This window comes from Spea bombifrons, chromosome 5 (genome assembly GCF_027358695.1).
Source record: "Spea bombifrons isolate aSpeBom1 chromosome 5, aSpeBom1.2.pri, whole genome shotgun sequence".
NCBI classification, from domain to species: Eukaryota; Metazoa; Chordata; class Amphibia; order Anura; family Pelobatidae; genus Spea; species Spea bombifrons.
Window position 1 is genome coordinate 94,255,091 of NC_071091.1, and position 13,305 is coordinate 94,268,395.

Consider the following 13,305-nt stretch of genomic DNA (forward strand, 5'->3'; position numbering starts at 1 on the left):
TGGGAACAAAATTGTTTCTGTATCTCAAATTTTTCAAAATCTGTTCAGGCTGTCCTGCAGATATCGGTTTCAAACCAAATCTTTGAGGTTCTACCATAGAAAAAATATATACCAAGATGTATACAAATATAACATGACAGTCCAGGGCTGAAACAGCAAGAAAACATGCTGGGAAAAAATCTCTCTGCTTATATTCTCAAATTGCATTTTTCATAAGGAGGAGATATTTTACTGACTTGGCAAGAGGAGTTTTAAGAGTAGGATATAAATAAACACAGGTCATTAAAAGACATGCCAGCAGTGACTTCTGGGTCATCAGGACTTTGAGAATGTGCTACTCAAAGAAAAAACAAAATTGTGCACATACTATATTTAGTTGTGCCATTAACATTAACATATTTATCTGTGGAGGTAGTTAGTGCGCTAAATAGACATTGTTCTTTATATTGCTTATTTTGTCTTTGTTCAGCATTTTCATGTAATTCATCCTTTCGCTTCAAGAAGCAAACATTTTAAATTCAACAGTGTTGCTGAATTTTGTGGTAATATGGATAACGTGTTATTTGTATACATTATTTCTTGTAGTATTTTTTAAGTTTATTTTTATAAAACTGCATTTTCAAATAAAGAGATGACCAAATCAGCAAGATACATTGGGTACAGTGAAAGTCCTTGTACAATACATTGTTTGGCGGTCACCCGCAATAGGGGGGGGTGAACGTAGAAGGAGAGAGAAAGAAGGGGAAAAAACTAGATTAAAACCTCCCAACAGCAGGCTTTGACATAAGGATTAGAGTTGTGAAGGGTAAACATTTAAACCATTCACAGAGCATCAAAGTATTAATTGAACAAAGAACATATATTCTATGATTCCCACCCACAAGGGTAGTGTCTGTTCTCCTTCTGTATTGTGCTCCTATAACAATGAAGCTGTGCATTCAATGATTATTGGTCGTTTGATGGAAACTGCCATCAGTAACATGCTTATATTAAGCCGACAGTTCTTGTCTTCATATTAACTTCCTTACACCTCCAGACAGTTTGCTCCATAGAAGACGTAAGACATAACATTTAAGTGTGCAACAACCAACCTATTTCTGAATTTTACTTGTACTACAGTTCAAAAGTTTGGGGTCACTCGTAATTGCAAAAGGGTCATCTAATGGCCATTTAGCCCTTTAAACTTAAACTTGGATTAGTGAACACAATGTGCCATTGCAGCACAGAAGTTATAGGAGCTATAAAGGGCAGCTGTACACCTAAGATATTCCATAGCCCATTTCCAGCTGCAATAGTCATTTACAACAATACCAACATCTGCGCTGTATTTCTGATCCATTTCATATTATTTTAATGGACAAATTTTGCTTTAAAAAACAATGAAGTGTTTGAATTGTATTGTACATAAAATGTTATGTAATGCAGCAAAATCTCTGGGGTTTATTCATTAAAGGGAAAGATGGCAGGGCAGTTCACAGAAAAGTTGCAGCTTCAACTGCCTCCATTTACTATTCCTTACAAAAGAGCCAACACTTGAAAGTTTTGCCAGTAAGAATGGCTGAGTTGCCCAGTATAAAGAACTTTTACTGGTTTAACTGTATTATGCAGCGCCAGCCAATCTCTTCTTGCAGCAGAAGCTCTCCGCTGTTGGATTTCATGTAGAGTGAATCAAGGCGTTTGTCTCTTTGGTGAACATGCCCAGAGCCTTGTAATGTACGTATTACTATTAAATCAGTAGGTTGAGATGGTAAAAAGAATGCTCAGCGGTAACATGAACCAGGAAAGCGATAGCAATAAGTTAGTGTAACAGAAAGAAGGACACTCGTGGATTCCTGCTGGCTCCTGTCATGTCTGATTAAAACTAGTTATTCACCAGCTACTTTCTATAAATAGCATGTCAACATGACCTTCACATTTCATTTTATTGCACTGTAGAGGATACATGCAAAGTTATTATACCACACATGCTGTATACAATACACACAATGTGCAGACACAAGGACGTTGCTAGGTTCCAAAAGCTCTGGGGATGGAATACACAGCAGTGCTGAACAGCGTGGGACAGACAATAACCACAAGCACACAAGAAGGGAATCACATGCAATAAAACATTGTTTATATTAAAAAATATACACGCGCCACCATTCAAAAGTTTGGGTTCACTTAGTTGTAGGTTTTTCTAGCAATCAATTAGCCTTTTAAACATAAATTTTGATTAGTGAACACAACGTGCCATTGCAACACAAGAGTGATAAAGGACCTCTGTACAGCTATGACAATTTTCCATTAAAAATAAGCCGTTTCCAGCTACAATAGTGATTTAGAACATTAACAACATCTGCGCTGTATTTCTTATGCATTTCATGTTATTTTAATAGACAAAAGCTGCATTTCTTTCAAAAACATGTCCATTTCTAAGTGACCCCAAACTTTTGAATGACAGTGTACATCAAGAATACATACAATTAATCGTATGTGAGGTTGTTAACCCCTTGTTAACAATAGACGGTCCGAGCACGTCATGCACTAACATCCAATTAGCGACAGCTGACATGCCAGGACCATCATGGCTTTAAAGGGTGCAGAAAGCGATCAGAAAGCTATCTATACGCTGTATGGCAGCGGATGGCCGGTTTAAAGAGTTCAGGAGGCGATCAACGACCGTCTCCGGAGAGCGAGATTTTGCCCCTCGCAAGATGGCGGTGCGTCCTTTAAAAAAAACATAAGGAAGTTGAAAAAGTTTCCAAGAGGGCCTATCCAGACCCTCCTGAGAACTCTGGCTCCCCTTGCAGGTACTGTATTCAAGCATGCACATCAATGGAGCCTAGCTTTCTAATCACGAAGTGATTAAAAAAATAAATGTAAAAAAAAAAATTGTTAAAAAAATGGTAACATGTAAAAATAATTTCTCACTGATGTCACCATCAGGGGAACCTTCCAGTTGGTAATAAGGGACATGAGAGACAGAGAGAGAGATCAGAAGACATGTAGATTTGGGTATCATCTGCATATAGATGATATTGGAGGCCAAATAAGTTGATTAGTTTGCCAAGAGATGAAGTATAAAGAGAGAACAGCAGAGGGCCAAGGACTGAACCTTGGGCACACCAACCGAAAGTGGACAAGGTGATGATGTCTTGCCAGATAAGCTGACAGAGAACGAACGGTTAGACAGATATGAACAGATTCAGGAGAGGGCTGTATCTTAAATGCCTGTAGAAGCAAGTGAGTCAAAAAGAAGGTGATGATCAACAGTATCAAAAGCAGCAGAGACATCCAAGAGTATTAGAATGGAGAAGTGGCCATTTGCTTTGGCAGAGAGCAAGTCATTGGAGACTTTTGTTAGAGCCGTTTCAGTAGAGAGAAAGGGTTTGAGGAAGTTAGTAAGACAATTGTACACAATCCGTTCAAGCATGGTATGGTATGGGGTGACCAGGTGGAGTGATGGTGGGTGGTGTATGCCATGGTTGACGTTTTTTAGTTGTCGAGGGTAACATACAGTAACTGGAGCTATGCTGTCCAGAGATGAGGCAAGTGTATTGTTACAAAAAGAGTCTGCTGCATCTGGAAAGGAAAGGGTTAATAGGGAAGGTAAGAGAGGTTCCAGTGAGTACAGTTGGGTAGGGGTATTATATTGGCCTAAAAACATGAGGTGAGCGTTGCAATGTTGTTTTGTTAGGGGTTAGTACTGGAGAAAAGGTTAGAAGGTGGTAGTCAGACAGAGGGCATAACTCCCATCTCACATAATCACTTTCGTTTTCCTTTTGCTGCCAGGGGCCTGTTGGCACTTGGCAACTACAATCCCCCTTCAAAGAGTGGAGGCGGGAAAAGGTGTTTCCATGGCAGCCAATCAGGATCGCGCATATTTTCTTCAGTCACTGACGGCGGGGCGGGGCTGTGACGGATTATGCTGCAGCTTGCAGAGCGGGTCTCTCCAGAAGGGTGGCCGATCGTTTTGACGTCACAGCGTGGGCTCAGCAGTCGCCTATTGATCTGTCTGCTAGGTTTACGGGGGTCGCTTGCTCCGGCCTCCCAAGGCGTCCTTATTGTTGGAAGGACGGCCTTTCAGACGTCACAGCGCTCCGTTCTTGGCCGAAACTCGTTGCTGCAGCCCTCAGGACGGGAGAGCGCGGGTATTTGCTGCGGGATGCGCTAGAGGAGGGCGGCAGGTACAATCTCTCTCCACACGCTGACTTCCCCCTCAGGTCTGTCCGATCCTTTCCTGCTGCTTTTCTGTCTGTCTTTCCGTCTCATGTCGGATTATTCCCCTGTCTTTTCCGCCTTGGTGTGTCGTGTCCACCGGTAGTGGATGTCCTCAGCTTTTGGTGACTGGAGAATGTGTGTGTGTCGCGGGCCCAGGCGGATCGGTATGTATTCTTTTCCGTACACCTTGTAGCTGGGCCTGGGGGCCGGCACCCCGACACACACCGCTAGCGGGGCCTAAGGACCATAGCGATGCAGAGGTTACCCTGCAACCCTTTCGCTACCGGTAGGGTGTGTAGTATATTGCTGTGGTTTTGCGCACTTTAAGGCGCATTCCATATGAATCCACATTAGGCTGTGTATCTGGGACTGTATTACCCCTCATACTCCCAGTCCCTCTTCTAGCATCTGAAAATGTTGGGTGGGTCCGAGCAGATCCCAGCAGGAAATATGTTTGTAAATGAATTTCCTTAAATAAAATACATTATTCTAAACGCTTCAGTTACATAAATAGATACCAAGAAGTCACAATAAAGTATCAGTAAAGGCCCGCTTTGGGGATAGTTTTTAGCCCAATGGCTAGTGACGAACAGAGGTAAGGGTTAAACATGCGGATCGGAGCAGTTCTGTGTTTTAATGTCCTGAGAGCCACTGGATTCTGATGAACTGAATCTTCGCCACAGTTGCATCTCTTGTGTGGGGATGCCCATTTTGTTTTCTCCCTTGGATGCTGGAGTCACATGACTTGCCACCCTGGCATGCAGAACCTTGTTGCCATAGCGTTTAGTCAGGAATGCTGTGTGTCCCTTTCTGAAGGCTTTATTCCGACCGGTTGTTATGAAAATGCATTATGCGTTAGAACTGTTATAAGGGAGTCATCAGCATTAAAGTTCACACTTTTCCGGAGTCCCGTACAAATGCCCTTTCCATGGTGTAGCCTTCATGGAGTAGCTGCTTTACCATGGAGTAGCTGCTTTACCTCTCGTGGGCTGCTTTACCAGTACTTAAGTATTTTGGGACACTGTTGTCTACGTTTCCCAGTACACCAGTCGTCTACCCTTTAAAATGCTTTAAACACGATGATGTTGTTATAAAGCAGTAACCTTTTATGTTGTGTAGTTAGTTTCTCGTATATCTTACCGACCAACCAGGCTATCTAGACTTGGATGTGCTTTGTTTTCCCTTTTTATCCCCATAGTAACATTTCTTCTGGTTGCACCACTCCATTGGGTGCTATAAAACCACTTTTTCACAACTCTCTGCCAAGTCCACCGCTGAACTTTATAAGAAACCATAATTGTATTGATACACTAGGGGATTTAAACATGCATTGGATAGGCATATGGCTTTCCTTAATCTAAGACAAGTCCAAGGTGTCTTTAAAGGGATAGTTTGACACCTCTGCCATAGCAAGTGCTTATTAAAGTTATCTGCCAAAGTATGAGAATATTGTATTCTACCAAAAAGAAAAAAAAAAAGATAAACACAGGGCATTTATCGGGGGGGCATGCATTTGGGGGATTCTGAACCCCCCAAGCTTTTGCAAAGCAGACCACAAAAACATGTCAAAAGACCATGCAGCTATTGTATACATTAAAGTACCTATGATGGCTTGTTTGTCTGAATCTTTATGTTGGGGAAACATGGTTTCTATCTGCTGTCAAATTCCCAAACTATTGATATCTGATAATTGGCAAATATAAACCTGTCAAACTGCAACCAATGAGAAATATGTTGAGGCTGCATCTATTTAAACTTCCATGTGGGGGAGCTAGTGAACCCTGCCAGTATAACTCGAGTGCACACATTCTAATTCAGTGCTTATTTACGGTATTTATAATAAACCCAGGGGCTATACAGGGCTGCGTGACTCCATCATGCATTTTAGAAGTGCGTTTCTATGTTTCATGGTTTTTGCCAAGCTTCTGTAGAACAATAAGACTTTGTTCCGACCCCTTTTTTATTTCGTCGCTGCCATTGGGACTGTGCGCTTCTAGTGTGTTTTCCTCATGCAGAGTTCAGGATTAACAACCATTGCAATCAGTCCATGCCTGTTCTATGCTAGCCTGTTTAACAAACTCTCACACTTTCCACCTGCTAGGGCCAGGGCCAGGGTCTTGGGAAGCTGCAGAGCTTTGCACAGAAATGTATCGCAGGGCAGATGAGTTGTGTGTGGGGTGCAAAGTATTTCAGTTAAAGCAATAGATATGCACACAACATTCGTATGTATAACTCTGGTCATTTAGAAGAATGAAGAAGAAGAAGAAGAATCGAATCATGGAAACAAAAATTAGATACTGCCTATTTAAGAAATAGGTCTAAATAGAACATGCAATGTTCTTCTATCCTTAAGTCCTGAGGTTGCAATCCAACTCTGTGTTAGACAACTGGAGGAGTGGGGCTGGAGTATGGTAACATCTAATTTTAGCAGAAGGGCAGCACAGTTAAGGGCAGCTCTGTTAGAGGGACAGTTGTCGGGAATATATATACATTAGTTGGATATCTATTATTTTTACTAGATGTTTTGCTACTTATTTCTAGTCTTCTGATTACTTACCTACCTGCCATCCGCTGCTGTTTCTAAAGCTAGTTCTTTAGGCTTGGAAGCCTCTTGTAGATCAGAACATTGCAGCCATTCAGCATGTCACATAATTGCCTAAATATTTATGCTGCAAGTGTGGCCAAATGTTCTTAAAGAAGTCATGCGTTATTGAAAAAGGGACAAAATGCCTCTATTTGCGATAATACGCTGGCTTCGGATGAAGTCCGGCTAGGTAAGGAGACTCGGTTGTAGCAAAGAATGGGTTTACTATTAGTAAGTTGATACTTAGAAATCCACATGCAAAACGTTGCTGCTTTTTCTGCTTCAAAAACCTACTTGGCGCACGTTGCTATGTACCCTGTTGACAATAGGAATATAACAGCAAAAAAGTGGGCGTTCCACTAAATAATACATCTTTGATATTTAAACTCCATGGTAACTGCAGCTGTAAATAGGAGTCAAAAGGTGACACGGAATGTTGTCAATTCCTGCCTCATTCGCAGAACTGGGGAATAACAGAGATGAGTGTTACTGACTATTCTTATTATTGGACTAACTCTGTAGCCAAATAATGTTTAGGTCTGAAATAAAACGTTACTCCAGATAATGTCATTTTTGTGGGTTGTTAAAATGACCTAGAGCTGCTTGAAGGTAGCTGATACAACACATGTGTAACTTTTATATTTGTTATTCTGCAGGTATCCCGGGCAGAAGTTGTAATCCTGCATTTCTGGTTGATGAAATGTCTGCACCATCTCAGCTTCTTTTTCCTCTAATAAGACACTGTGATCTTGGCAGGATATGCCGCTCTGTTTGTTACTGTCACCATAAACCACTTTGTTGCCTACCAAGACCGGCATCTCCTAAACACTTCTGTTATGGATCAGAAGCTAAGTTTCCTTCACCTTTTCACCAGCACAGAGAACACTGTGTTCAAACAAGGAAATATGTTACTACTCCACAGAGGTTTTACCTGACTCCTCCACAAGTCAACAGTATACTCAAGGCCAATGAATATAGTTTTAAAGTTCCAGAGTTTGATGGAAAAAACATAAGCTCAATCCTTGGCTTTGATAGTAACCAGTTGCCAGCAAATGCCCCAATCGAGGATCGGAGAAGTGCAGCTACATGTTTACAGACCAGAGGGATGCTGCTTGGTGTGTTTGATGGCCATGCAGGGTGTGCGTGTGCTCAAGCTGTTAGCGAAAGACTATTTTATTACATTGCTGTTGCTCTGCTACCTCAGGAAACTTTACTTGAGATAGAAAATGCTGTGGAAAGTGGCCGGGCACTGCTGCCCATATTGCAGTGGCACAAACATCCCAATGATTATTTTAGTAAAGAGGCTTCCAAGCTATATTTCAACAGTTTGAGGACCTACTGGCAGGAGTTGATTGACCTAAACACAGGGGAGACAACTGATGTTAAGGAGGCATTGATTAATTCCTTCAAAAGACTTGATAATGATTTGTCTCTGGAAGCGCAAGTAGGAGATCCAAACTCGTTTCTGAATTACTGGGTGTTAAGAGTTGCCTTTTCGGGGGCTACAGCATGTGTGGCCCATGTTGATGGTTTGGACCTGCATGTGGCCAACACGGGTGATGGCAGGGCTTTGCTTGGTGTGCAGGAAGAAGATGGGTCTTGGTCTGCAGTTACTATGTCCCATGATCATAATGCTCAGAATGAATCTGAGATAGAACGCCTGAAGTCAGAGCACCCAAAGGAGGAAAAGAGTGTTGTCAAGCAAGACCGGCTTCTAGGGCTCTTGATGCCTTTCAGAGCATTTGGAGATGTCAAGTTCAAGTGGAGCATTGATCTTCAAAAACGTGTTGTTGAATCTGGCCCAGATCAGTTGAATGACAATGAATACACTAAGTTCATCCCACCCAACTACCACAGTCCACCTTACTTAACAGCTGAACCTGAGGTTATATATCACAGGTTAAGGCCTAAAGATAAATTTCTCATATTGGCTACAGATGGCCTTTGGGAAACTATGCATAGACAAGATGTGGTAAGAATTGTTGGAGAGTACCTAACAGGTGTTCATCATCAGCAGCCTATATCTGTTGGTGGATATAAGGTCACCTTAGGACAAATGCAAGGACTCCTTACGGAGAGAAGGGCCAGAATTTCATCTGCATTTGAGGATCAGAATGCAGCCACCCACCTTATACGACATGCTGTGGGCAACAATGAGTTTGGAGCTGTAGACCATGAACGTTTGTCAAAAATGCTTAGCCTTCCAGAAGAGTTGGCAAGAATGTATAGGGACGATATTACTATTATAGTCGTTCAGTTTAATTCGCATGTCATTGGAGCAAGTCAGGATGAGTAATTTGCTCATTACATAAATCTTGATTACCAAAAGTTTGTAAGGTGGGCTTATGTTAGAATGCTTTTAGTTGCATGAGAAATCTGCTATCTGTGTTTAAGCTGTATCCTCTGATCACCTTTCCTTACATTAAAGTGAGCGAGACGTGCATGGCTGATCCCCTCTACTGGAAGTGCTATACTGCTAACATTTATGTAAAGATCTTTTGCTTTTTATTTTTTTTAAAGGACCGGGCTTCCTTAATGAAGCTTGATATGTGTTTAATTATTATTAATCAACATTTTCAGGTTCAGTTAGATTTCAGAAAATCTTGGATTGTTAAAGTGGAGGTAGAATATCAGTCTAAATATCCCAGTCTTTGTCTAGTAACCAATGTTTGGTCAAACTGCTTCTGTGTGGTAGAATGAATGTGTGTGCTTGCCCACCTTACTACTTGGTTCCCAATACACTTTTTAAGCCATAGCCCTACATAGGAACAGAACAAAGGTTAGACTGCGACTAGCTGGATCTTGAAGTACAGTACTGTTTAATATTTCTGAGGATATATACAAGAATGTAGACTATTTGTACACTCCACGATTGTGTCTAAATGTTTGCTGTATGATCCTATTGATGTGTATTTGGTTTGTGATGTGGAAGGTTTTAGTCTCTTCCGTACATGTGCGCCATTAATATTTGTGCTGTACAGAGAACTAAATACTTGTAACATTAACCAAATATCTGGGATACATTGAGAGGTAATGCTTTGTCATGTTTTCTTATTTTATTATGGATGAAGCAAATGCTAGTTACTCAGTCTCTAACAGGACCCATTCACAAGGGCGAAAGTGGGGGTTGTAACCCCCCCCCCGTGAATCCCCACACACCTTCATTGTCAGCCGCCTCTCTTTGATGTTATTAGACAAGCCGTGTTATCAATAGAGAAATAGTATGCTTAATTCTTGGTAAATTGACCTTTAATATAATCCTGTTCCTTTGTTTTAGTTATCAGTTTTCTTGCTGTGCCTATGTTCCTGTATATCTTTCTCTACACAGAGAAATAGTAGTTCCCCAAACTTTAACCATTTATTTATTTTGCTTTGCAACAAATGAAATTGCCCAATAAACAGCCTTATGTTTCTTCTAATACATGCATAGAGCAAAACCGCTGGTGCTATCATGCCCTCCAAAGGTCCCTTGTTTAAAATGTTACTGACACTATGATGGGTGCAAAGGATAATGGTTTTAAAAGATTTAACATTTTTAAAACATTTCATACAGTTATATTTCCTTAATTGCGTCAGTCCTCATTCTTATGCTTTTTGTCTTCATAAATAACGAATGAGAACATCATGTGATCACATGAGCAAAGCACTTACGATATTTAAAGCCAGGAGAGATTTTTTTTTTTCTTGCAGTTTTGTAAACGTCACACACCTGCTAGAACAAATTCTGTATTCCTTCTTTTATTGATCAAAAGAATATAGTGTTGTAGATGCTTGTGCTGGTAGGTGAGTTTTTTGTTTTCATGCAGTCGTCCTGTAAGGCACCGCGGGTGCATGTGTGCCGCTCGCCGGTGGGATGACATGGTCACTGTAGCAGGTAGTATTAAATGAAAATTGTAGGGCTTCCAGCAGTCTTTGGACTCTAATTTACACCAAAATCGCATTCACAATCTCAAATGTGTTTCCATACTATTTACACATCTGTACTAGTCGCGAGGGTGCGTGACTGAATTCTGCTTATATAAACCGGGTTCTACAGGACCACCGAGCGCAGTAACTCCTGAACTTCACTAAGCTTTATGAAAAGCCAACCCATTTGAGCTCCTCCTGTTATGAAGCACTTAGCAGGCCCTGCTTGGTACATTTTTTTTTCTAATGGATTTATTGCTGTGGTAAAACATATATTACGTGCATATTTAACACTTTGCTTTTGTGTAAGAGCAGCGCTAGTGCCCAATTAAAGGCAGTCACGTATTGAATGACAGAATTCTATATAAACAAGCTGACAAATCAATCAGTACCTTACGCCATTGAAACAGACCATGTCCCTCTAAGCTGTGTTTAGTGATGGAATTCTACGCAATTTTGGCAGAAACCTGTATTTGGTGTAAATACTATGGGTTATATTTATATATAAATACAATAACAATAAAATACAATATATATATATGATCTATAATCATAGTTGCTACACTCCTTGTGACACCTTATAGAACATAACGTATATGTTTGTCTAGTTTGTTTAGTTTGTCTTGTGAGTCACTTCAGTTATTGATTTGGCCTGGGTAAAACTTTTTTTTTTCCCTTCCTGTTTAATCTGTTCCAATGTTGTTACATATCTAGTCTTCCAAGACAGCAGATGACTGTTGAGAGTATAATGTTGGCATGGTGTCAGTTTGTGCGATTACACTGGTGGTTCAAATCATACTGGGTCTGTTAAGAACCAGTACATCATGCAGTTGAAGGATACGTAATGGACCCACACTGTGACCCATCTCTGCCTCTCAGAACACAGAGTTGTGTTTCTGGCACTGAACGATGGTAGCTTGACTCTTCCATAATGCTCGGTTACGGTTACCCCGTACACGGCCGCCATTCATGGACCTCACCCTCAAAAAAACAGCTTGGTGACCAAAACTGCTTCACTGATCCCCATTTACCTCTAAACAAGAGGCAGTTTCTTGCATTGATGCATTGGCGATGCGCTCTTGCTTTGTGGCAGGATTCAGTTGTGAACCCTGGTGTGATGAGCCAGTGCAAAAGGTTGATGGGCCGTTAAGCGTCAAGTCAGTACAGGCCTCAAATATTATGCAATATATTTTAAAAAGCAATTGGTGTGTGTGTTGCACCTTGTTTTCTAAGGGTAAAATAGAAATTACAGAGGGGCATAATCTAAAGTCTAAACTTTTGCCACTGCTCAACAGAACATAAAGTAAGCGTGTGCTGTGTGAATTGTCTCTTTATTTAAACACATTTGTGACAATACATTTTTATTATTATTAAAGTTCCTGTATAACTTTTGGCACTGACCTTAAACCACCTTATTTTTTCCATCAGTTAACATATGATATACGATATGTATTGATGGGCTCTTCGAGCAGCTTCCTCTGTATAGCAAGTACAGTGTCACACTAACAGTTACACATTTTCATTACTCCAAGGCGATATTTGGTGTACAATATTTTCTTCTGTTACATGTATTACAAAATATAAGCACTGCACCTGAACTACAGTATTCTAAAATGGATTTTTTCTGCAATAAAATTTATATACTTCAAGACAACCCTTCCTGTAAGGTTTAAAACTGCTTATTTCGTGGTAATGCTTTCCAGAGCTTTTGATCTCTTCTCCATTACAATGACTAGAAAGCATGTGCAGGAGGAATGCATTTTTATGTATTTATCAGACTTGTATAATAATATTGTCTGTTGCTATTCTTGTCTTTAAAATATAATAAACATATTAACTACTACTGTCTTTGTCTTAGTTTCTTAATCACAGTCCTAGAATGTGTGGTAGATCATGCATGATCACAGAGCATCCGTGTAAAAAATCTGTCCACTGTAGCATCACGCATTACAGCGTTCCAACCTGCCACTGGGAGCAACGTCGGCGCAGGCACTTCATGAAATGGGTTTCCATGGCTAGTTGCTGCACACAGTAAAAAGACACCAGCAGTGGACACTGCGTAGTGACTCCTGCGATGTTTGGTAGAGGAATGATGATGGTGTGGGGTTGTTTCTGAGGGATTTAGCCCCCTTGTTCCAGTGAAGGGGAATGTTCTTAACATTTTATGCTCTCATATGTGTGACCCTAGTTTGGGGAAAGCCCTTTACTGTTTCAGCATGACTGGGCCCCTGTGCGCAAAGCAAGTCCGTAAAGACACGGGTTGGCGAGTTTAGTGAGGGGTGGGATATTGAACACTTTCCAAATGCTATTTTGGCTGAAAAGCGTATAAATTCCCTCTAATAGAAATCCTCTCCTAAAGAGTGGAGGCTGGTATAGCTACTGGGGGGTGTTGGCAATATATCCGTATTAATGCCAATAGCCTTGGAATGTGATTTCAAATAGGCTTATGTAGGGGGGTAGGCATATACTTTTTGGCTGTATAGCATATCTCTGATGAAGAACTGCTGGTTCAAAGCAAAATCAGCTTTGTCCTACCCTTGTGAATGGATGTCTAGAGGGGAAAGGTTAAACATGCTGGCCTATAGAGCTCTTTGTGTCAATGTACATGTGAA

The 13,305-nt window shown here is 40.9% G+C and overlaps 1 protein-coding gene across 3 annotated transcripts; it reads left to right on the plus strand.

Moving 5' to 3' along the window:
• The first annotated feature begins 3,870 nt into the window (after window positions 1-3,870).
• On the plus strand, window positions 3,871-9,256 carry PDP1 (pyruvate dehydrogenase phosphatase catalytic subunit 1). Of its 3 annotated transcripts, none has more exons than XM_053468053.1 (2): window positions 3,871-4,205; window positions 7,444-9,256. In XM_053468053.1, exon 2 carries the CDS (start codon window positions 7,488-7,490, stop codon window positions 9,081-9,083), a length of 1,596 nt encoding a protein of 531 aa, XP_053324028.1. In that variant the 5' UTR covers window positions 3,871-4,205; window positions 7,444-7,487; the 3' UTR covers window positions 9,084-9,256. The 3 variants fall into 3 exon arrangements, with proteins under 3 accessions (XP_053324028.1, XP_053324027.1, XP_053324025.1); XM_053468052.1 differs by having other exon boundaries at window positions 3,871-4,169; XM_053468050.1 differs by lacking the exon at window positions 3,871-4,205 and adding an exon at window positions 4,219-4,367.
• Window positions 9,257-13,305: the final 4,049 nt, after the last annotated feature.

Excerpts from the sequence above, each read along its gene's own strand:
- PDP1 (XM_053468050.1), top strand. The coding sequence starts at position 4,310 with ATGTCCTCAGCTTTTGGTGACTGGAGAATGTGTGTGTGTCGCGGGCCC. Across the intron at positions 4,368-7,443 it reads TCGCGGGCCCAGGCGGATCG|GTATCCCGGGCAGAAGTTGT; the intron begins GTATGTATTCTT and ends GTTATTCTGCAG.